General features: G+C 40.7%; 1 protein-coding gene across 1 annotated transcript in view; it reads left to right on the plus strand.

Moving 5' to 3' along the window:
* Positions 1-5,013: 5,013 nt before the first annotated feature.
* CLDN10 (claudin 10) overlaps positions 5,014-25,558 on the plus strand; it is a 107,157-nt gene continuing 86,612 nt past the window's right edge. Inside the window, exon 1 of the mRNA XM_068526325.1 lies at positions 5,014-5,445. Coding sequence (XP_068382426.1) covers positions 5,232-5,445 — 214 coding nt within the window. The 5' untranslated portion in view covers positions 5,014-5,231. The remainder of the gene's footprint in view (positions 5,446-25,558) is intronic.

The following is a 25,558-nucleotide window of genomic DNA, read 5'->3' on the forward strand; positions in this document are numbered from 1 at the left end:
GAGGCTAAACAATACACTACTTAATAACCAAGAGATCACGGAAGAAATCAAAGAGGAAATCAAAAAATACCTAGAAATAAATGACAATGAAAACACGATGACCCAAAACCTATGGGATGCAGCAAAAGCAGTTCTAAGAGGGAAGTTTACAGCAAAATAATCCTACCTCAAGAAACAAGAAACATCTCAAGTAAACAACCTAATCTTATACCTAAAGCAATTAGAGAAAGAAGAACAGAAAAATCCCAAAGTTAGCAGAAGGAAAACAATCATAAAGATCAGATCAGAAATAAATGAAAAAGAAATGAAGAAAACAATAGCAAAGATCAATAAAACTAAAAGCTGGTTCTTTCAGAAGATAAACAAAATTGATAAACCATTAGCCAGACTCATCAAGAAAAAAAGGGAGAAGACTCAAATCAATAGAATTAGAAATGAAAAAGGAGAAGTAACAACTGACACTGCAGAAATACAAACGATCATTAGAGATTACTACAAGCAACTATATGCCAATAAAGTGGACAACCTGGAAGAAGTGGACAAATTCTTAGAAAAGCACAACCTTCTGAGACTGAACCAGGAAGAAATAGAAAATATAAACAGACCAATCACAAGCACTGAAATTGAAACTGTGATAAAAATCTTCCAGCAAACAAAAGCCCAGGACCAGATGGCTTCACAGGCAAATTCTATCGAACATTTAGAGAAGAGCTAACGCCTATCCTTCTCAAACTCTTCCAAAATATAGCAGAGGGAGGAACATTCCGAAACTCATTCTACAAGGCCACCATCACCCTGATACCAAAACCAGACAAAGATGTCACAAAGAAAGAAAACTACAGGCCAATATCACTGATGAACATAGATGCAGAAATCCTCAACAAAATACTAGCAAACAGAATCCAACAGCACATTAAAAGGATCATACACCATGATCAAGTGGGGTTTATCCCAGGAATGCAAGAATTCTTCAATATACGCAAATCAATCAATGTGATACACCACATTAACAAATTGAAGGAGAAAAACCATATGATCATCTCAATAGATGCAGAAAAAGCTTTTGAGAAAATTCAACACCCATTTATGATAAAAACCCTCCAGAAAGTAGGCACAGGGGGAACTTACCTCAACATAATAAAGGCCGTATATGACAAACCCACAGCAAACATCGTTCTCAATGTTGAAAAACTGAAACCATTTCCTCTAAGATCAGGAACAAGACAAGGTTGCCCACTCTCACCACTATTATTCAACATAGTTTTGGAAGTTTTGGCCACAGCAATCAGAGAAGAAAAAGAAATAAAAGGAATCCAAATTGGAAAAGAATTAAAGCTGTCACTGTTTGCAGATGACATGATACCATACATAGAGAATCCTAAAGAGGCTACCAGAAAACTACTAGAGCTAATCAATGAATTTGGTAAAGTAGCAGGATACAAAATTAGTGCTCAGAAATCTCTCGCATTCCTATACACTAATGATGAAAAATCTGAAAGAGAAATTAAGGAAACACTCACATGTACCACTGCAGCAAAAACAATAAAACACCTAGGAATAAACCTACCTAAGGAGACAAAAAACCTGTATGCAGAAAACTATAAGACAATGATGAAAGAAATTAAAGATGATACAAACAGATGGAGAGATATACTATGTTCTTGGATTGGAAGAATCAACGCTGTGAAAATGACTATACTACCCAAAGCAATCTACAGATTCAATCCTTATCAAACTACCAATGGCATTTTTCACAGAACTAGAACAAAAAACTTCACAATTTGTATGGAAACACAAAAGACCCCAAATAGCCAAAGCAATCTTGAGAAAGAAAAACGGAGCTGGAGGAATCAGGCTTCTGGACTTCAGACTATACTACAAAGCTACAGTAATCGAGACAGTATGGTACTGGCACAAAAACAGAAATATAGATCAATGGAACAGGATAGAAAGCTTAGAGGTAAACCCATGCACGTATGGTCACCTTATTTTTGATAAAGGAGGCAAGAATATACCATGGAGAAAAGATAGCCTCTTCAATAAGTGGTGCTGGGAAAACTGGACAGCTACATGTAAAAGAATGAAATTAGAACACTCCTTAACACCATACACAAAAATAAACTCAAAATGGATTAAACACCTAAATGTAAGGCCAGACACTATAAAACTCTTAGAGGAAAACATAGGCAGAACACTCTTTGACATAAATCACAGCAAGATCCTTTTTGACCCAGCTCCTAGAGAAATGGAAATAAAACCAAAAATAAACAAATGGGACCTAATGAAACTTAAAAGCTTTTGCACAGCAAAGGAAACCATAAACAAGATGAAAAAACAACCCTCAGAATGGGAGAAAATATTTGCAAACAAAGCAACTGACAAAGGATTAATCTCTAAAATTTATAAGCAGCTCATGCAGCTCAATATCAAAAAAGCAAAAAACCTAATCCAAAAATGGGCAGAAGACCTAAACAGACATTTCTCCAAAGAAGATATACAGATTGCCAACAAACACATGAAAGGATGCTCAACATCATTAATTATTAGAGAAATGCAAATCAAAACTACAATGACGTACCACCTCACACCAGTCAGAATGGCCATCATCAAAAAATCTACAAACAATAAATGCTGGAGAGGGTGTGGAGAAAAGGGAACCCTCTTGCACTGTTGGTGGGAATGTAAATTGATACAGCCGCTATGGAGAACAGTATGGAGGTTCCTTAAAAGACTAAAAATAGAACTACCATATGACCCAGCAATCCCACTACTGGGCATATACCCGCAGAAAACCATAATTCAAAAAGAGTCATGTACCACAATGTTCATTGCAGCTCTATTTACAATAGCCAGGACATGGAAGCAACCTAAGTGTCCATCAACAGATGAATGGATAAAGAAGACATGGCACATATATACAATGGAATATTACTCAGCCATAAAAAGAAACGAAATTGAGTTATTTGTAGTGAGGTGGATGGACCTAGAGTCTGTCATACAGAGTGAAGTAAGTCAGAAAGAGAAAAACAAATGCCATATGCTAACACATATGTATGGAATCTAAGGGAAAAAAAAAAGGTCATGAAGAACCTAGGGGCAGGACAGGAATAAAGACACAGACCTACTAGAGGATGGACTTGAGGACACGGGGAGGGGTAAGGGTAAGCTGGGACAAAGTGAGAGAGTGGCATGGACATATATACACTACCAAATGTAAAATAGATAGCTAGTGGGAGGCAGCCGCATAGCACAGGGAGATCAGCTCAGTGCTTTGTGACCACCTAGAGGGGTGGGATAGGGAGGGTAGGAGGGAGGGAGATGCAAGATGGAGGAGACATGGGAACATATGTATATGTACAACTGATTCACTTTGTTATAAAGCAGAAACTAACACACCATTGTAGAGCAATTATACTCCAATAAAGATGTTAAAAAAAAAAATGACACGAAAAAGAATTGGTCTAGAAGTCAAGAAAAGAAAAGAAAAAAGAAACGAAATTAAGTTATTTGTAGTAAGATGGATGGACATAGAGTCTGTCATACAGAGTGAAGTAAGTCAGAAAGAGAAAAACAAATACTGTATGCTAACACATATATATGGAATCTAAAAAAAAAAAAAGAGAGAAAAAATGGTTCTGAAAAACCTAGGGGCAGGACAGGAATAAAGACGCAGATGTAGAGAATGGACTTGAGGACATGGGGAGGGGGAAGGGTAAGCTGGGATGAAGTGAGAGAGTGGCGTAGACAAATATACACTACCAAATGTAAAATCAATAGCTAGTGGAAAGCAGCCACATAACACAGGGAGATCAGCTCAGTGCTTTGTGACCACCTAGAAGGGTGGGATAGGGAGGGTAGGAGGGAGGGAGACGCAAGAGGGAAGAGATATGGGGATATATGTATATGTATAGCTGATTCACTTTGTTATAAAGCAGAAACTAACACACCATTGTAGAGCAATTATACTCCAATAAAGATGTTAAAAATAAATAAATTTTAAAAAATTTAAAAAATAAAAATAAAATAAAATAAAATATGGCCTTTGAATTATGACTAAAGAACAAGAGATTAGAAAAAATAAACAGGTGGATTTGAAAAAGAATAAAATGGTACTTCCAGAATTATTTTAAAAAGGAGAGTAATAGAAATTAGAAACTCTGGATGGGTTAACAGCAGATTATATATAGTTGAAGAAAAATTTTAAAAATTAGAACATATGTCTGAAAAGGTTCCCAGAATTCATCATGGAGCAATAAAGAAGTAAAAAATGTTAAAGAGATTTTGAGACATAGGACCAACTAAAAAAATAGAGCTTATCAGAGTCACAGAAGAAGATACAGCAAGGATAGGGACAGAGGTGATATCTGGAGAAGGAAGAGACTAATGGTTCTCCAGAATTGATGAAAGCAATGAATCATCAGTTTCAAAAAGTTCAGTAAATCCCAAATAGATTGTTTTTTAAATCCACACTTAGAAAATTAGTGAAACTGCCAAAACCAAAGACAAAGATAATCTTAAAACCAGCCAAAGAGAAAATACAGATTAACCTACAAAGAAATGACAAATCAGACTCTTGATTTCTCAAAAACAACAATGGAAGCCAAATAAAAATGGAATTATATCTTCAAAGTACTGAGTTGAAATGATTGTATAACCCAGCAAAATTCATTTAATGAAATACTATATTCTGCTGTAATAATTAATGAACCATAGCTACATTGCTGAGCATAGATGAATTTCACAAACATAATGTGTGAAAAAAATTGGTTACAGAAGGAAGCTGCACTATGATTCCATTTATATAAGACTCAGAAGCACGCAAGACTAAAGCAATGGGTCAAATAAGCCTTAACTGTTACTGTATAATTTGTACTTTGTAATATCTGGTCCCTGCATGGTTCATTAAGCTTCAGGCTAACAGAAAATTAAACATTAACTATGTGGCAGGAAAAAAATATGCGAACTCAAAACCTTTAGAATCTGTCTACAAACTTTTAGTAAATATCCGTGTAGGAAGTTAGAAGGATCATCTTAGGCTACCTTTAAAATGCCATCGGTAAATCAGACTTTATCCTAAATTCCGGTACTTCCTCAGGCCACCTGAGCATGAAGTACTGTCACCTACCCGCATTAACTTGCTGCAACACTGGTCCAAGCGGATTGTGTCCGCTGCATGCCTAGACCACCGCAGCGATCTGTCTGGACAGTGTCCCTGGAGACGCCTGAGCGACATGTTCAGGGCACAGATCTCGGCTCTGGTGTTTGGCGTCGGGGGCTTTGGTGCTCTCGTCGCTGCCACTGTGTCCAATGAGTGGAAAGTAACTACCCGAGCATCCTCGGTGATAACGGCCACTTGGGTTTACCAGGGTCTGTGGATGAACTGCGCAGGTACCGCGTTGGGTTCTTTCCATTGCCGACCGCACTTTACTATCTTCAAAGTAGAAGGTAAATATAATAGCTTTGTTTGGGGTGGAAGTAAAATGTCACTTTTCCCCTCCCTGTGCTGAAGGGTCCGTATACAGTTGGCTGTTAACTGAGTACTTAATCCAAGTGCTAAGATTTGCCTAGGAGGGACGGGGTGTATGAATGCTGGCTGAAAGAATTAAATCATTTCTTTTATACGGCAAATAACTGCATGGATCTTTTAGAAATACCTAATGCAAATAATCGACTCCAAAGGGCAGAAGTCACTGGCTTGTTTTAAAACAGGTTTTGATTTGCCTTGTGTCATGGAGGACACCATATATATACGTATGGTAAACACACGCCGTCAGTAGATCATACATTGTACTGCTTTCTTTTTTTGGCCTCACTGCGCGGCATGCGGGGTCTTAGTTTCCTGACCAGGGATGGAACCCATGCCCCCTGCAGTGGAAGCACAGAGTCTTAACCACTGGACCTCCAGGGAAGTCCTGATCATATGTTATCCTAAGTCCCTGTACTTCCTCAGGCCATTCTAGCATGAAATCCATACACATACGTGTGTATATTCATATGTATATTCACAGTGATAGAAACATATGAGAAGATGGATAGTGTTGAGAGATGTAGGGGTTTTTAGAGGGGTTTCCATATTTTTAAAAAAATCACGTTTAGTGATAATACAGCAGAGCAAGAAAATTTTAAAAAGTAGTTAAGAGAAATAAAATGCCCATGAACTTTTTGTTAGTAGGTTTTATCAAAAATATGTATGTAGACAAGCTTTCAACGTTAGGCATATTAGAAACTATTAGAAACTGTGTATTTTAAAGAGGGAAAAAATGTAAGGGCATTTTCAGTATAATCTATAAGAATATCAAGTCACTATATTGTACACCTGAAACCAATATAATATTTAAATCAACTATACTTCAAAAAAAGGCATTTTCATAGGACGGGATACCTCCAGGGCAACAATTATTTGCTATTTGCTTGTATGTCATTATAAGAATCACTACCTGCCCCTGCTTTCTGCCTATTTGACTATGTTTACAAATCAGCCGCAGGTTGTGTGGGTTTATTATATTAAAAATTGCCCCTGGTATTTTATAATATATAGACTTTTCACAATAAAATGGCAACACTGTACCTTGGCCCCAATAAAGAAAATGAAATCAAATTTTAACTAGGAAGTTACTAAAGCATAATATTTTATGGGATTTTGTGTCAAGTATTCACGTCATTAGTCCACAGTGCGTGCCAAAGGATGAAGAGAGGATATTTAGTTAAATCCAGGAGAGTCTAATGACAATCAAGGGAAGTGTTCAAGCTTGGACACCTCAGTTAGGCCTCCAAGTAACATGGACTTTCCTGAGCACCCATTAGAGGAATCAGTGCTAGTCTCTCTTCAGTCCCAGCTTCTAAACTTATTTTAGGATATTTCAAAATTCTCCTTCTACTACGGAAGGTTTCCCTAGGTTCAGGGAAAATTGTAAAAGAGAAGAGTATTATGGGGACACGGTTGTCATTCCACAGACCTCTTGGCCCATTCCCACCTTGAGGCAGCAGGTAGAAGTTATGTCATGTGGCTAAGTGTATTTTTTTGTTCTCTACTGGGTTCATTCTATAAATATATATATATATATATTTATATATATGTATGGTATTATTACCCTTCATTCTCTATTCCTTAATGAAACCGAGTTATTGTGAAAAATAGGCGTTCAACCTTAGCTCCAAAGTGGGCTAATTAATGAACAGTGTTGATAGTGGTCCAAATAACCTTCCACCTTAAAACTTTATCCTCTTGATTTTGTTTCTCAATAGTAAAAATAATGTATTCTATGTCTGCTGTGTACCCTGCACACGAGAGGTAATTTGGAAAACCTTGTCCACTGACAATGCTTCAATTAGAATTTGTAAAATTCATTTAACATAATCTCTCCACTTTCTTCATCCTGAATCCAAATCTTTATCAAAGATACAAGTTACTACAGAAATCTATATTCAACATCAGGAACACTGACTCATATTTCCAAGAAAATGGACACTCACCAGTTTGGATGTCCTCATTCACACGGAGTCATTGCTGACGAGGCTGGTTGCTTTTCCTTTATTCTTATTTGAAAACACAACAGTGGGGTGTTGGGACGCTTTCTATGCCAATAGGCTCTCAATCATCACAATAATTCCAAATTGAGAAAAAAACTCAGAGGCCAAAGAGGAATGAAAATGGTTATAGTGTGTTTTAAAATAATAAATTGATTTAAGCCTACATTCTCAATTTGAGACAAATCTTCTTAGACTTAGGCCACATTAAGCCTCCTCTAAGAAAGAAAAACAGAAAATCTTTTTAAACTGCTAGATTGTTTTTTTCCTTGCTGGTTACATAACTTCACTGTCAAAGTCATACCTTCTTGTTGCTAACTAACCCTCTTAGATGACCCAGTATAGCTACAGTTTTTTTAGGAACTCATTTCCATTAGTAGTGACTACAACCTTAAAAGATTTGATGTAAGCCAGCATCTCTTTGGACAAGGGGCATTTCCAGTTGTGAAAAGCACAGGCCCCCTTCAACTATAGCTCTGTGGAATCAATTTCAGGACAACACCATAGGGACACTGGTAATTCAACCCTCATTGTGGACTGAAAACTTCTTGACTCCATTTCAAAAGCAATTCACTGTCTTTAGATGCAATATCCACTCTAGGCCGTGTCTCTTGTTTTGTTGTGTTTTGTTTTTCTCTCTTCTCGATGTTAGTAGAGAGTTTTAACTGTGAAAGCAAAGCATCTCTCACAGGGAGAGCAGCAGTAATTTCTGACGGGGAAGGCTGGGAGATCATTGCTCCAAGGAGAGAGTAAAGCTGAGTCATGGTCACTTTGAGGGCAGGGACCTGGTCTGTGATGTTCTCCTTGTGCTCCTGGTACACGGCAGGCTCTGGATACATATTTGCAAAATGACTGAATGAACAAAATAATGAGGAGACAGATAGTTTGTGATGAGGGCAAAATTGTATTCCTGGACGAAGGCTGGCGTGATTTAGGATGGATACTCAGGCAACAAAAAGGAAGATGACTGGATTGTAATTCAGCAGATGGAGCTTCAAGTTCTGACTTTTTTATTAACTAGTCTTAAGACCTTGACTTTGGTAATGAAACTCTCTGTGCCTCATTCATAACTTTCTTCCTCCGTATATTGAAAGAGCTGGATGCCAGGAGTCTCTTAAAGCCTGTTTCAACTTGAAGTTCACTCAAGAGCTTTACAATCCTTCACCATTTCGCCATAGAAGTTCACTGAAGAATGATGACTGTAATAGGCTCCTCTAACGTTATTTCTCCTGAGAATTGTCCTTCTTTTTCTCCACTTATCTATTATCTTGCTGGCTTCCTGGATCCTGACAGTATAGAATCTTATCTGCATCTGAGTGGAGATAGGTCTGAATGATCTCAAACGACCATATGACACTAGTAAAGGTTCAGGGTTTCAGTGGAATGAAGGTAAATACTACTCTGGAAGCTGGTGGTCACGGGATGCCGGCTGCCTGGAGGAGTGTGGACCTCTCCTCACCTGCCTATCCTTCACCTCTCTCCCCATCCCCTTAACAGCCAGGCCATAAAGATAGGGGAAAGGAATGGCATTTGCTAAAGAAGAGAGGTTTCTGTGGATGTTTATTCTCACATAGGGAACAGGTGGGAATCATCTGATGTCATAACTTTAGATTTCTTCCTAGTTGAAATGTGTGCCTTAGTCTATGACTAAATAACAGTAGTAAATTTAAATTTCAAACAACAGTAATAATAAATGAAAACTAATTACAGCCTCAGTGAGGGAAAATTGACTTGAATAATTAAGATGTTTCAAAAATATTTTCAAAATAACACATTTGATAGATCTCTGCAGCCTTAGAAGGCATTTACCTTTAATCTCAAGATAGGTGTCCATTTCCTAAAATTCTGATTGCTTTCTGACACTTAATTTTGTTAAATAAACCTAAGGTTAACTTTAATTCAGATTTATTTTCTTGTTGTGTTCCAAATGCATGTAAAGTTATCTAAAAGCATGTAGAAAAACTCAAGTTCTGTCTTTGGCAGTTCTCACTCCAAAAGAAGTGTAAGAAACATTCAGTGTGTTCTCATCCCAACAAAAAAAATGGCATAGTTTTATGTTTACTGACACAATCAATGACCCAAGGTAGGTGAATTGTATTTTCGCAGTAGACTCTGGACAGGAGGAGCCACCAGAAAACTGTCTCTGTGCCGAGAGAACTGGACCCACGTGCTGAAACATGCCCACACCTTGTGGCAGTGAGGATGGTGCCAGAGCCAAGGCAGCCCACAAGTGGACTCCGTCCTAAGTCAGTCTGCTGCAGGGTGTTCAGAGGTTTTCAGGACAGCCTGTGTCCATCAATAGCTCCTCTCTTAGAGGCCAGGACCTTACCTTACTTATCCTGGTATCCTCAGCACCCATCATTATGGCTGGCTCCTGGCAGGCTCTCAATAAAATTTGTGGATTGAACAAATGGAGGAAGAAATCATTCACTGATTTAAATCATAGCATTTAATAGATGCATAGGGACTCTTCTCTCATGTCACCAAGCTCTGGCAAAGGGAGAAGCCCTAGGGAAGTGCTTAGTTGAAGAGCCATGAGTGTTTTTTATGATGAGATTCAAGAAGCACTTTTCAAAGTGCTTCAAGTGCACTTTTCAAGAACGATTTAGAGCCTTGCTTCTTGAAGTGTGGTCCTCAGACCAGCAGTGTCTATATCACTTGGGAGCTTGCTAAACATGCAGATTCTCAGGCCCCACCACAGACCCATAGAATCAGAATCTGCACTTTAACAACATCTCCAGGTGTCCCCCATGCACATAAAAGGGTGAGAAATTCTGCTTAGAGTCTGAATCTTTGAGTCTAGACTTTGAGTCTGATGGACTCACCATTTACTAACTAAGGGGTCTTAATCTCCCTGTGCTTCAGTTTTCTTACTTGTTAAATGGCGATGAAACGAGATAACATAGGCGAGACACACACCATAAAGGGCAGCAGTCATTCCTATGAATACAGATTTCAATGCCTGGAGGGCTCACATCTCAGTGGTAGGAAGGTGATCGTTACGTCTGCTCCATCTATTTGTTTCCAGCCAGGACTGCAGTAGTTGCTTCCTGGAATCCAAAACCTAATAGAAGGATGTCTCTGATCCCTTGTTGAATGTCTTATGTCATTTTTATAACAAAGCGAAGGCTATTGTGTTCATTAGACTACAGTTTATGCTTATCCTACAGGTTAGGATTTACTGTACCTTATAAGGCAAGACCACACTGCATCTAGAAGTCAGGTTCTCACCACAGACGTGGACCTCTTCATTTTGTCAGTCATATGTTGCATCTGCCGGAAATGAGGAGAAAAGGCCCATTTCGGGCTCCATGGTGGGAGATAGAGCTTCACCAGAACTAAGGTGTGTTTGTATGCTGGGTAGTCAAAAACGGACAAAGTTTACTCAAATATTCCTGGCCCTAAGAACTGGGAAAAATTTTGTGACAGACAGTTTAATATATTGATTTGAATCATATTTGCATTTTACAAAGTGCTTTCACATATATTATCATATTTATCCAAAAGATGGTAGAATCCCCATTTTACATACAAAGTAACTGAGACTCACAGGAGAACATATTTATAACTTTGTAGGGTGGTCTAGAACTTTTGGGGAAATGTTCAGCGTTGTGTACTAGCCCAAAACCTGTGTTTAAGTCCTAGCTCTGCCATTAATTTCTTGTGTGCCCTTGGATAAGTCACTTAAATTCACTTTGTTTCCCTTTCTTATCTATAAGATGATGATGATGTCTAGTTCCATACTTCAAGTTTGTGGGAAGATCAAGGGAAGAATCCTATTACATGAAATAGACTAGTATATGTTTTTAAATGTACCTGGACTTTGTTTTAATCAGGGATGGTAAGACACACAGACATGAAACGTTGTCATGAAGGAAGAAGTTTTTACACTCACAGATCCCTAGAAGTAGGAGGCCTGGTTCCCCACACAGGACCCTGCTGGGAAGCACCAGAGTTGGTCAGAAGGCAGAAGGAGTGAGAGGAAGGCACTGGTGAGAGGCTTTATTGAGTTGTCTGGTACCCGGCCCTGGGTTGATTAAGGTGGAGGAATGTTGGTTTGATGTGAGAAAGCTTGACAAAGGACGTCACTGGGGTGTGTGCTTTGGATTCGCTGATTTGTCTCTGTAAGCTGCACTTGTGTGTCATTTCTAAGAATCTGCTGGCCCCGGGAGGGCAGTCTTCCCCTCTGCTCACCTGCCACACCCGAGACCCTAGATGCCAGAGCACGGAAAATGCAGAAAATAAGAAAAGGCAGTGAGCGCAGTACGAATACGAGATCCTTTGGTGGTGTTTGCGTAGGGAAGTCAGGAAGGCTATCCCACCTCCCCTTTATGGCTTCTCACGCTTATCTGATTGTCAGTATTTGTCTTCTCGTGTTGAATATTTTGTGTAGAAAAGGCTCAGGCGTGTTTCTCACCGGGTCCACTGCTCCTCTCTCGCTCGTCGCCCGTCTGACCACACGTGCGGCAAGCTGGCGCTCCTGAGTCTCCTCTACTCGATTCCCTTACAGACTAACTCGCATCCTCAAGGGGGTGAACTCAAAGGACACCTGAGCAAAGAGCATACTGGGAATGGTAGTTTTAAAACTCCCTGCCGCTGTGCGTTTTTAAGTAATTCCAGAGCACTTCAGAAAGCAGTATTGCTCTTAGACAAAGCCAGGATAACTGATCTGAATTTCAGGAGAAAATTAAGAATTTTTAAATTCTTGAATTCTTTCTTAAGAAAATTAAGAATTGATCTACAATTAAGCTTTGGCCAGATTTTTGTACGCATTACAGGAAAAACTGATGATCAAAAATTGACAATTTGGCAAATGGCTATGACACCATATTACGACTGCAGAAGGAACTCTGTAAGTAGTTAATTCACTTATTCTTTAATGAGTTCCTTTCATCAAAGCATTCATTAGATTTCCGGCATAGAATATAGGTTCTGGGGGCTCAGTGAGGAAAGGACAGGGGCCTATCTCCGTGGATGTGCTGCTTAGAGGGAGATGATCATTTAGCAAACGATTAGCCCAGAACGATAAGTGCTATCTGGGGTTAAGTTCAGGGCATAGGCAGACTTCCCAGAAAAGCCAGTGCTTGAACTGTCTTGAAAGATGGGTAGAAGTTCAGCCAGGAGAAAGAAAGGGAGGGCATTTCAGGTCACGGGACTCATCCTGCTCTACAACTTATTAACTGCGTGACTCCAAGCAAAATACTTAACATATGAACTCCCCCGTCTGTAAAATGGGAGTAATATTATCTACTTCAGAGGGTGGTGGTGAGGATGAAGTGAGTTAATTTGTGTAGAGCATTCAGAGCAGAGCCTGGCACATACGAGCAAAGACCTCAAAGCAGGAAGGAGCCAAGCGCCTCAGGGACCAGCGAGCACATTGGAAAGGCTGACACGTGGATGTGCAGGAGGTTAAGATGGGGCGCAGGTGCACATAGAGGGGAACTTGCAAAGGGACCTGAAAGCTCTATGAGGGGATTTCGACTTTGTCTTAGAGGAGCCGGAAAGCCGTTGAAACATTTTGAGCAGAGAATATCGGATGGGGCTTGCATTTCAGAAAGATCCTGCAGTATTTCATGTGAGAACCTGAGCCTCATGTGAGGGCAACAGTGGGAACAGACAAGGAAGGTACTTAGAGGAAGAACTGATAAGACCGAGTAACTCGGTGACTCATGAGGGATGAAGGGGTCACGGGTGCTCCGAGGTTCCTGCCCAGAGACTTGTGGGCAGTGGAAGGGGAAGCTGGCTGCAGAGCAGGTCCCACCCTAAGTTCCATCCCTTCTCCCAGGACAGTATTTTCCAATACATACCAAAATCTCAAGCAATCAGATTCTCGACTTAATGTTTGGCTTTAAAAATCAATTGGATAGAATGAAAGAGAATAGTTTGACTGAATTTAATTTGTTTTAAACTGTGCTTTTTAGATGTTTGATAAAAAACAACAGGAAAAGGTAGCAGCCATAAAGATTAATGCAATCTGAAGTGCCATTAATAGCATAAGAACATCTGAATTAGGAGGGTAACACCTCCCTGCTCCCCATATTCTGTAGTCAAATTCCATAAGGCTAGTCTTGGGCACCATATCTTAAGGAACGTGAATATAAACCACGTTCATGGATGTGAGAGGAGGGCAACTAGGAAGATGGGAGGTCTTGAAATAAATGCACATGGGCAATTGTTTCACCTGGGAAAAAGGAAAAGAATATGGTGGGTAAGGGTGTGAGAGGGATGGAGGAATGGGAAGAAGATGAGTAGGACCACTGGGTAGATGTTACAAGGGAATCAGATTTAGAGGCTCTCTGAAGAAGAAATTTCTATCAGAGTTGCCCAACAATGGAACAGGCTGCCCCACAAAGAACTGGTTGGAAGTATCCAGAGGAGGCTGATGATCCTCTGCTAAAAAGGTGGTAGAAGTAATTCCTGCACTGGCTGGGAAGACAGACTAGGTAATCTCTAAAGTCATATCCAGTTTGAGATCTGAGATTCTGTGAATATATAAAAAGAAAAAGAAATATTTAAACATCAGCATTCCTTATTTGCATATTGACTTAAATATTTTTGGACAACTCATGGGCTCCGTGCTGGTTGCTTGGGAACAAGGCAATAAAAAGACCTGTCTCTGCCCTGGAGATGTTCATAACCTAGAAGTTAAAGTAGTAAAAGTCATAATACACATGTTATCTTAATGTTACTATATTTAAATCAATATATTAATGTATGTTAGAATCAATGTAGTAAATATGCAATTCTCTATCTTGAACGGATATTTTGAAAGGTCCTAAGCAAACTCAAGGGGTGTGCCCCCTAACCCTTGCCAGGGAAGGAATGACTGCTTCTAAATAGAGGCATAGAGCTAAGTGCTGCTGGGCTGTGGGGAATACGAGAGGACAAATCCTGCCTTTAACTGGGTATCTTTGGATCAATACTTTTAATTTATACAAACCAAATATAGCCCATGTATAATAAGCAGACCAGTCACCCTACTGGGAGACAGATTTTCTCCAGAACACAAAATGTGACTTTTGGCAAGGTGGGCAGGGGAAACAGAAGGCTATTTTCTCCCTGTCTGACTACAGCAGATGCTCTCATTTACGCCCAACCAGCAAACCTCCAGCCAGTCGTGTCTGGGGATTTCAGCCTGCTCTGTAGGACACCCCACGAAGCTGATCCTCTGTTGCAGGGGTCAGGACCCTTCCCCGGCCCTGTGCCCTGGCTCTGTGCTCTTCCTGCTTTGCTCAGCCTCCTAGTTCCTGGAGATCAGCTGAAGCCCACTTTCCTGCTGAAACCTGGACCTCAGACTCTCACTTTGCTCTGCCGGCTGATGTCTGGGTTCCAGGCAGTACACCTGTCTTATGACTGTCCTACCCGCTAATTCCAGCCTGCCTGGCCATTCAGTCCGGACCCAATGCCTGCTCTCACCTCTGAGCTCCAGACCTGGCTGCTCTGCCCTCTGGCTCACCCGTTTCCTCTGCCCTGAGTTCTGCTTCCTCACCAGAACAAGCTCTTCTCCCACCCTGTGCCTTGGGAAGGACTGTTCTGCAAGCTGTGAGAACTGGGGGGGACGGGAGAGGGCGAGGGAAGGAGTGAAGCAGGAATCACATCCACAGCCAAACTGATAAAGGGAATGCAGTTGGTGGTGGTCTTGGTAGGGGATGGAGCCACAACGAGGAGCCCGCAGACACTATGAAAGAATTATCTGGAATCCATTTATATCATCTGGGAAAAGACCTATGTTATCCTACTGACTCCCTCTATCCCAGATTCAAGTTAGTACTGGGAGGGTTTGGAGCCTGAGAGACCTTAGCGCCCTCCCCAGGGAACCTCCTGTTCCAGCTGCAGCGCCTACGCTGTCCTGTCGTGGGGTCAGCAGGTTCTTAGGGAGCAGTACCCCAGCCTCTGCTTTGCAGGGTTCTTTCTGCTTCTGCTTCCTGCTCCTTCGTTATCCCTACTGGGAGTGCTGGGGGTGAGGGTGGGGTGTGCCTTTGGCCAAGGTGGTGAGCCATGCAGCTTGTGCTCCAATTACACTAGAATCATAAAACAGATTCACACCAGAGTGTTCACACCACGTGGGCACACGCATGTACACAGACACAGCTGGTTCTACAGCTAACTACACGTCCATACAGACTCTCACCGTGCAGACGCCTCTACACATCACACCCACACATGCCACTCACCATGTAGACATCTCCCACATATCCCACACCATAGTCATCAGAGTCAAAAGACAGACTTAGAGACCAAGATTATCACAGACAGGAATGTGGACCCACTGAACAGAAACAGTTGAAGATCCCTGCTCCTCACGCCATAGCAGGAAATAATTCACAGGGATCGGGGGTCAGCACAGAAAATTTAGCTCCCTGCCTCATCCTCAAATGCCTCTCACAGGCCTGTGGAGCGCCTAGAAATAACGTTTCATCACACTGTCATCTTCATCTACCAGGTCCTACTTTAAATCATCTGGCCTCCTTCCAGGCCTTCCAGCTTCCTAAGTATTCCCTTGGGTGAAACTTGGTGTCTGGCACACTGTAAATACTCCATAAAGATCAGTTTCCTTCTTTCTTCCCTCTAGAGCACAGACCTTGAAACCTGACTTTCAACAGTTTCCCTACCTGTAAAATGAGCATGATAATAATATCTCCCTTATGAAAAAGATTAAATAAGCTAATAAATGAGTTTGCTATTATTGTGGCTGTTTTCTCCAACCCACAATTCTAGCCTTCAAGACTGTTTTGAATCCTGATTTGGTCATCTTTGTATTCACCAACCTCCCAGTTTAACATCATGTAAAAGCCGTCAGCACACTCCCTGTGATCTCTGTGGAATTCCTCCTATAGAGGTAAAGACATCTTCCACCCAGTCCCACACTTGCCCCCAGATTTCCAAATCCAAGAGGATGCAGCACACATTTCTCCGCCTTGCTTTTCCCAAACTGCTGATCCCACACCTTGCCAGTTGCCAAATCCTGCAGAATTGCCTGCCCACCCTCCCATTCTCCATGCGGGGAGGTCTGCCTTTTCTGTGGCTCAGCCTGTGGTTTACCTGGGCTCAGCCTCCCGGCTCTCCCTGCTACACTAGATAGAGATCAAATATCAGGAAGACATTTTCTGCTCTTTGAACTTGCTCTAATCAAGGCTATCCAGCACTGCCAGATCACACTTGCAAAACAGAGCTTCCTCCAGTTTAATTCTGGGTGTTTTTTGGCTGCGCCGTGCCTTAGTTGTGCCACGTGGGATCTTGGATCTTCGTTGCAGCATGTGGGATCTTTAGTTGTGGCATGCGGGATTTTTAGTTGTGGCATGCAAACTCTTAGTTGCGGCATGTGGGATCTAGTTCCCTAACCAGGGGTCGAACCCGAGCCCCCTGCATTGGGAGTGTGCAGTCTTAGCCATTGGACCACCAGGGAAGTCCCTGATTCTGGGCTTTATTCAGCCCATCTAGAGAGCACTCCCTCCGTGCCGGCACCACTTGACACATAATCTCGCCTACTCCCCAGAGAGGCCCTCTGTGTGGGGCGCTGTAACCAGGCCTGTTCTACAGGTAAAGTAACCAGCGCTTGGAGAAGTTTCGTAACTTGCTCAATTTCTTGGCAAAGGTGGTGGCCATGGCAAGATTCATGCCAGACGGTGTGACTCCTGAATCCAAACACCTGATTGAAGGACTCCGCGGCCGCTTCCCAGCGAGAGGAATGCATCACAGCAGTCCTGACTTGCCTTTCTCGTCCCCCTGCTTCGATCAACCTGGACTTTGTGCTTAACCTTTTCCCTAGTCTGTGCCTCTGCTCACACCGTGTGGGGCAAATGCCTTTCTTCATCACCCCCATCTCTCTCCTCCTTCCAACTCCACCTCCACTGCCATGTCCCATGCAAAGCCTTTTCAACCTTCTAACCAGATAGGACCTTTGTCTCCATTGGTCCCCCCCCATGGCGCTTTGTACTTTTCTTTTTGTGATTTTGTTTTTCTGGCTTGGATTATGTTTACTTGTGTACTTGTCCTTTCCCACCTCTAGGTTATAAGCCCCGTGAGGACAGGGATTGAACAATTTCTTCCTATCTCTTTCCCAGAAGATAAAATCCATAAAGTCCACGCTCTATAAGGTGTATGTTGAATTAGTGAGTTTTTTTATTGAGATGAATGAATGGGAGCAAGGACGGGACCATAGGCGTGGTTCACCATCCTTGGCGCCATCACTGAGTCTGTCTGGATGGTGACCAGGCCCGTGTTTCTCCTTCTTGTCCAGCAGCACAGCACGGTCGAAGTTTCGAAGCATCCTAGTAAACTCATCAAAAGAGAAAGTGTCTAGTATGGTGTTTCTCGTTCTTAGGGAATCATGCTGCCTCCTATTGGGAGCTTCTTGCTTTACTAAGAGCTATAAAACCATCCCTTTATTTATCCATTCTAGAATTTATCTGGAGTTTGCTACCAAGCATACCAATGGCAATTTCTAAAATGTACCCTTTTGAAATTTGGTCATTTCCTTGACTCCTGCCCTTCTCCCTGGTCATTGCCTTCATTCTAAGATCACATCTGGTCCTTTCATTCAGATGTTAACATTATGAAAAATCTTAGGCATCATTCACAGTGTTCCCTTTGGGCCTTAGAAAACGGCTTGTATTTAAAAGAGGCAACGGAGAAATCAGAATGTGATAAAAATGGCTCTGATTGTTCGGAGTACTCTAACAGACTCACTCTCTGAGGACTTTCTATCCTCTGCGTGGTTCTGGGCTGAGTCCTTCTCCTGGTAATTAATGACTCTGAGATACAGATGTAGCTGTTGGTCTTGTCCATGAATCATCCAGCCATGCGTGACCACAGCCAGCAGAAAAAAGAGCTCTGCGTCTCCTCATCCGATAGACTCTGAAGAGGGGCTGGAGGGCATTGCCATTTCTGTGAGGGTTTACTTTCTGCATGTTATAAGCAACTGGATAAAAGGGGCAGGGTGAACATAAAGTGCCATTCACTGCAAACAGACCAAATTACAAGTCATAACCTTCTCAAGATAGCTTGGTACCACTCGGGTTATCTGTGTTACAAAACATGTCTGAGGATGATTGCTTTAATTAGTTCTTTCACGGGTCTTACTTTATTTTAACTGAAATGGTTGAGATGAGGAGTGGAAATCATTTTCCAACAGTAAGTTATTTCCTTCCTGAATTTTTTTCCTGTCAGGATTTTCTCTTCGTTCCCTGTTCCCTGACCACACACACCCGACAACTCAACTGTGCTTCATTAGCTTCTTAAAATATTTGTAATTATCTTTCATTATTAACTTAATTGACAGGTCTTCTCTTCCTATTTACAAATCTGGATTCTTCCATTAATCAGCCTGCAATCTTTTTTTTTAACTTTTTTTTTAATGTTCTTTTTTCTTAACTTTTTATTTTATATTGGAGTATAGTGGGTTAACAATGTTATTTTAGCTTCAGGTGTACAGCAAAATGATTCAGTTATACATGTATCCTTTTTCAAATTATTTTCCCATTTAGGCTGTCACATAATATTGAGTAGAGTTCCGCGTGCGGCACAGTAGGTCCTTGTTGGCTGTCCATTATAAATACAGCAGTGTGTACATGTCAATTCAAACCCGCAGTCCCTCCCTCCTCCACACCCTTCCCCTTTGGTAACCATAAGTTTGTTCTCTAAGTCTGTGAGTCAGTTTCTGTTTTATAAATAAGTTCATTTGTATCTTTTTTTTTTTTTTTTAGATTTCACATAAAAGCCATATCCTATGATTCTGTCTTTCTCTGTCTGACTTACTTCACTCAGTATGACAATCTCTAGGTCCATCCATGTTGCTGCAAATGGCATCACCCTGATACCAAAAGCAGACAAAAATACCACAAAAAAAGAGAAAATTACAGGCCAATATCACTGATGAACATAGACACAAAAATCCTCAACAAAATACTAGCAATCTGAATCCAACATTACATTAAAAGGATCATAAACTATGATCAAGTGGGATTTATCCCAGGGGTGCAAGGATTTTTCAATATCTGCAAATCAGTCAGTGTGATACTTTTTAACCTGTCTTATATCTTATACTTTTTCTATGCGTAAAAGTTATGCTCTACACTACATCAGTCTATGGGAACAAATGCTATATCTTTACATTTCTGCCCCAGTTCAAATGGAATCCAGGCAGAAACTCCAGACTTTTCCACGGGCCCCTGCCCTAAATATCTCCGAGCTTCCTGGCAATGCTTGCAATGATCTCATTTCGTACTTGCTATTGTCTCAGGGGAGAACTCAGGTTCTTCTCAATAGGGCTCAAGTCCCACCACCACCAGCACCACCACTGCTCCACCTCAAACTCCATCAGCCTTTCCTCTAAGTAAACACACAAGGAGAGTAAAAGCTATGCACGCTATGCAAACATATCTTCTAGAAAAGACTCCTAGGCATACCTCTCCCAACAACACCACTGTGTACAAGCTCCTCCCACCTAGAAATCCAGTGCCGTCATTTCTCCTCAAGGTCATACTCTACCACTGCTGGCCTCTGCGTTCACCCTGTCTCCTTTTCCCTCCCTCCCTGTGTCACCTGCAGATACACGTGTCCCAAGGGTCCCAAGACGGTGACAATTTCAATTCACCTGTGGGTAGGTGTTTCCCACAAAATACACCCACAGTCAGGATGGCCAAGTCAGGATACGTTTTGACGTTGGTGCCACATTGGACCAAGACCTTGTCCCCTCCGACAATTTGAAGAAGATTGATGCTGAGACCAGATCGCTGATCGGGCTCCCCTCCTTCTCTCTCCTCCCTTTTATGGGGTTGACGGCAGGGTGGGAAGGGAAGTGCTGTCCTCTCTACACTCTGGCCTCACCTTAGAGGTTCAGTGGAGATGGTAGTAGAGCAGGTGGTGTGTGAGGATGGAAAAATGGAAGTGGGGTCTGATGTTAGTGTCCTAGTGCCTTTCAGAAAACTTGACTCCCATGAAAATTTGTGAATATGAATAGATATTGAGGGCAAAGATGCTGTCCAACTCTATAGGGTATGCAGTAATTACACGTAACGCAAAAGGACGTTTGGGGGCCTAATTCTACCCCCTACTTTGCAATAAAGTTTGAATTCCAAGCCTACAAGTCCAGTTAAAGAAAAATGCCCCTTTACAGAAACCAATAGCTAGTGGACTTTTTCTGCTAGTGGGACTAGGCCATCCTCTCTCCGGTTTGCTCTGTACTGACCAGTCCCTGGAGATGACCATTCCTGTTTCTAGAGGCTTTGATGATTCCTGAGCTCGTCCTGTCTTCTTATACAACCTTTTGTGGTCCTCAGAGCCTGTGTCTCATTCTGGTTTCCAGAAAACAGACAACAGTGACAGCCTCAGGCAGGCAGTGGCCCCCTTGTTACTAGAAAGGCACCTGTCTTCTCCCCTCAGGGACCAGCAAAGCCAAGGGCCTCCGAGGAAATGGTTCCCTTGAGTTCTTCTGCCTCCAGACTCCACGGGTTCTCATCCCCTTCATGAAGCCCATGATAGATTCCCCGTTTCCCAGGGAATCTGCTTCCACAGCCTCATGCAACTCTCTTGTGGCATTTGTTACTGTCCACTCTGTTGTTTGGTTTTGGACAGTGGTGTGTTGGTAAATGTTAACAACCAGTGCTCCAAAAAAATATGAGTATAAATAGAGATATAATGATATAGATGCGTATACACATATGCACATGTATGCACATGTAAATACATATGTATGTTTATGATAGATTTTTACTGATATAAAGAATACATAGCACACAATTTACAAATAGTAATGAGATGCACAGTATTCTTTATCATAAATTACATGTAGCCAATTGATTCTCAAAGAATGCTTTTATTGATTTTTGCTGAATTTTTGTATTCATGGCCAGCTAATTGTTGCAATTGATGAACAAGTGTAATTCCTACATGATCATTGCCTGATACATAACAAGTCATGTGAAAGCAAAACAACGAAGAAGCATGTTGGTATATCACTTGATAGTCAACGACACAAGTAACTTCTTTGGATAATAGTTTTGAATATTGGAAGAATACTTCCTCAAATTTTTTGTGCTATTCACAATGTAATGGCTTAGACATGACATCCTTTTCAGTTTAATCTACATTTTAAACATTTTCTACATCATTTTCTTAAATCTAGAAAACAAAAGGATGAGCAAAGTCCCAATTTGTAGCATTTGCCAATTTCTGTGGTGTAAATGGTGTAAAACCTTCTACTATGGCAATTTCAAGCTACTAATGTTATGTCACTGAATGAGGAGTTGGGAAAATATGCACACTAGCACACAATTATACAGATATAGTCAACTTAAGATCCTCAAGAGCACAGATAATTTAGGATGTGATAAGTTTTGAGTATTTATTACCTTTGTTTTCAATATGATTTATTTAATTGTAAATTTAACCTTTTTTAAATGGCTGTGTTTAAAAACTGGCTTAGCAATTGGCTCTCGAGACCTGATAGGAGCCAGAGTAAGTCAGCTGCGGCACAGCACTGGTTATGGATGGATGGGCTCTATCTCCCCTGCTAGGCCACAGATCTAGAAGGACAGGCTCCAATCTCCAGTTGTCTTTTTTTCACAGCAGCAGCTTATACGTATCAGATATGACATGAAGATGTGGAAGACAGAGAAAATGTTTCCTCCTTTGGATCCACCTCATAGGTTATTAGACTTTCCCTCTCACTACTTTGTTTCTTACTATAACCCGTACATTTGTTTCATTTTTCCTGTTGCATATTAGCTTCTTATAGCTGGGAACTCAGACTTACCCATGGTCCTGGACTCTTGGGAGTGAGGGCATATAATTAGACCTCCCCATTCCTTGATCTTTCCTATGATGGACAGTTTACCTTTGTCCAGTCATAATTCACCTCACTTACTATTGTTCTAATTCCTCCCTATTCAGAAACCCTGCTAGTTCTACTTTTCACATTTGATATGCATCGGTTCCTTTCTCTTACCTTTGCTCCAAATCTCCTCTTGGAACTGAGATTGCATGGTCTTTGAGAGCTCATATCTTATCCTTTTCATCTTTATAATACCAACAAGTAGCAGAGTACTAGGAAAACAAGGCAGATTCAGTAAAAGATACTAGCTGGATGGGTGAATGAAGTACATTAGAGGAAAGCCAGGGATTGCAAGAGCCACTGATGAAACAAGGAAGTTCTCTTTCTTTGCTCTTTAGCACTGGAGCCAACATTTCTTTTATTCAGAGAAGGAGAAACATTCATTTCCTCATTCATTCACTCTACAGATACTAATGGAGCCCCTTCATGTACTATTCATTGTTTAGGCACTGGAGACACAATAGAAAACAAGGCAAAGATTCACTAACACCATATGTAAAAATAAGCTCAAAATGGATTAAAGACCTAAATGTAAGACCAGAAACCATAAAACTCCTAGAGGAAAACATAGGCAGAACACTCTTTGACATAAATCATAGCAATATTTTTTTGGATCTGTTTCCTAAAGCAAGGAAATAGAAGCAAAAATAAACAAATGGGCCCTAATTAAACTCAAAAGCTTTTGCACAACAAAGGATATCATGGACAAAACAAAAAGACAACCTACTGAATGGGAGAAAATAATTGCAAATGATATGACTGATAAGAGGTTATTATCTGAAATACATAAACAGCTCATACAACTCAACATCAAAAGCAAACAAACAAACAACCAGAATAAAAAAGGGGCAGAAGAACTGAATAGACATTTTTTCAAAGAGTACATGCAGATGGCCAACAGGCACATGAAAAGATGCTCAACATCACTAATCATCAGGGAAATGCAAATCAAAATGACAATGAGATATCACCTCACACCTGTCAGAATGGTAATCATGAAAAAGAACACAATAAATGTTGGTGAGGATGTGGAGAAAAGGGAACCCTCTACACTGTTGGCAGGCATGTAACTTGGTGCAGACATTATGGAAAATAGTATGGAGAGTTCTCAAAAAACTAAAACTAGAACTACCGTATGACCCAGCAATTCTAGTCCTGAGTATACATCCGAAAGAAACAAACACACACACACCCCCCAATGTTCATAGCAGCATTATTTACAATTGCCACGATATAAAAGCAACCTAAGTGTCCATCAACAGATGAATGGATAAGGAAATGTGGTACATATATACACACAATGGAATACTACTCAGCCATAAAAAAGAATGAAACTTTGTCATCTGCAACAACGTGGATGGACTTGGAGGGCATTATGCTAAGTGAAATAAGTCAGACTGAGAAAAACAAATATTATATATCATTTATATGTGGAATCTAAAAATACAACAAACTATTGAATATAACAAAAAAGAAACAGACTCACGAACAGAGAGAACAAACTAGTGGTTACCAGTGGAGAGAGAGAAGTGGGGAGGGGTGATATAGAGGTAGGCGGTTAAGAGGTACAAACTATTATGTATAAAAGAAGCTACAAGGTTATATTGCACAACACAGGGAATATAGCCAATATTTTATAACTATAAATGGAGTATAACCTTTAAAATTGTGAATCACTATATTGTACACCTGTAAGTTACATAATATTGTATATTAACTGTACTTCAATTAAAAAAAAAAAAGAAAATGAGGCAAAAAAAAGTCCTTGCTCTCATGGAGCTTATGTTCTAGTGGGAAGAGGAGGAAATGGGGGGTACAATGGACTGAATGTTTGTGTCCCCCCCAACCCAAATTCATATGTTGAAATTCTAAGCCCCAATGTGATGGTGTTAGGAGATGGGGCCTTTGGGAGGTGATTAGTACCTTTATAAAAGGGACCCCAGAGAGCTCTCCCCCTCTGTCTCCACCATGTTGGGACACAGTGGGGAGTTGACAGTCCGCTACCATGAAGAGGGTCCTCACCAAAACCCGACCATGCTGGTGCTCCTATCTCAGACTTCCAGTCTTCAGAACTGTGAGAAATACATTTCTGTTGTTTATAAGTCTCCCAGTCTGTGGTACTTTTTTATAGCAGCCCAAACTGACTAAGACACGGGGGCTTGGGGAACAGCCCTCAAATGCCATTTATATAATAACCATCCTTTCTGGATGAATGTTTATCAGCCTCATCTCCCTAAACCTTTTCAGTAACACTCTATCATGGCATTTCTGTTGCTTTCCATACTTTCTTTCATTGAATTATGAAGAACTAGTTTGACGAACAAGGAGCCAAGGATGGGGCATAGATGGGTTAGATGGAAATTTTCTCAGTATGTTTTAGAACTATAAGAACATTTGGTCATACTTGTCAATTAGTTTTTGCTAAAGATCATTCCTTCTAAAGCTATAGAGGCTCATAGCAATGCTCAAAGGAAACAGTATACACTGTACTGAGGATTATTTTCTATAACCCATAATGGAAAAATAGATTTAAAAAATTCTCTTCCTGTAGCCTACTGGCTAGGGAACATGGGATTCAATCCAACCAAAACACACACATCCTACCCAGTGGTGCAATGTGACTTTGTTAGCCTTTTCCTTCACAGAATGTTCAACATCTCATTGAAGGTACAAGGAAATTGTTCATGGTTATTTCTTTGCAAAGCTTTTGATTGGATTAAAACACCAATATACATTGAATTTAAACTGTCCAATGGCAAATTTTTATAAAAAATAAAACAAATTCTAAATTTCTGGGACACAGAACCAGTGGTTTATATTTCTCTCTATTGCACAGCACTTACCTAGCTCAGTTCGTAGTACAAATAAGAGCTCTGTAAATTCATTTGTTAGATGAATGAATTTATTTATTCATGAAAAATTCTTTATTCATGAATGAACTTGTTTATTCACACATTACTTTTCTTCCTTTCCTTGCATTTTATCTCTCATTTTCTTTATTCTTTGGACTTACTTATACTTTTCATATTATTTTCAATAAGAGAGTTTAATAAATTCATATTGACCTGACTTGAAAAGAGTAATGGAAACAGACAGAAAAATCTTTAGCAAACTGGACCCAAAATCTCCCAGTAAGTTGCAAATTAATCCAGTGAAATGTTCTGGATGTTTTGGATGAGGGAATTCTATCCCAGACAG

Source organism: Eschrichtius robustus, chromosome 18, assembly GCF_028021215.1.
Source record: "Eschrichtius robustus isolate mEscRob2 chromosome 18, mEscRob2.pri, whole genome shotgun sequence".
Lineage (NCBI taxonomy): Eukaryota > Metazoa > Chordata > Mammalia > Artiodactyla > Eschrichtiidae > Eschrichtius > Eschrichtius robustus.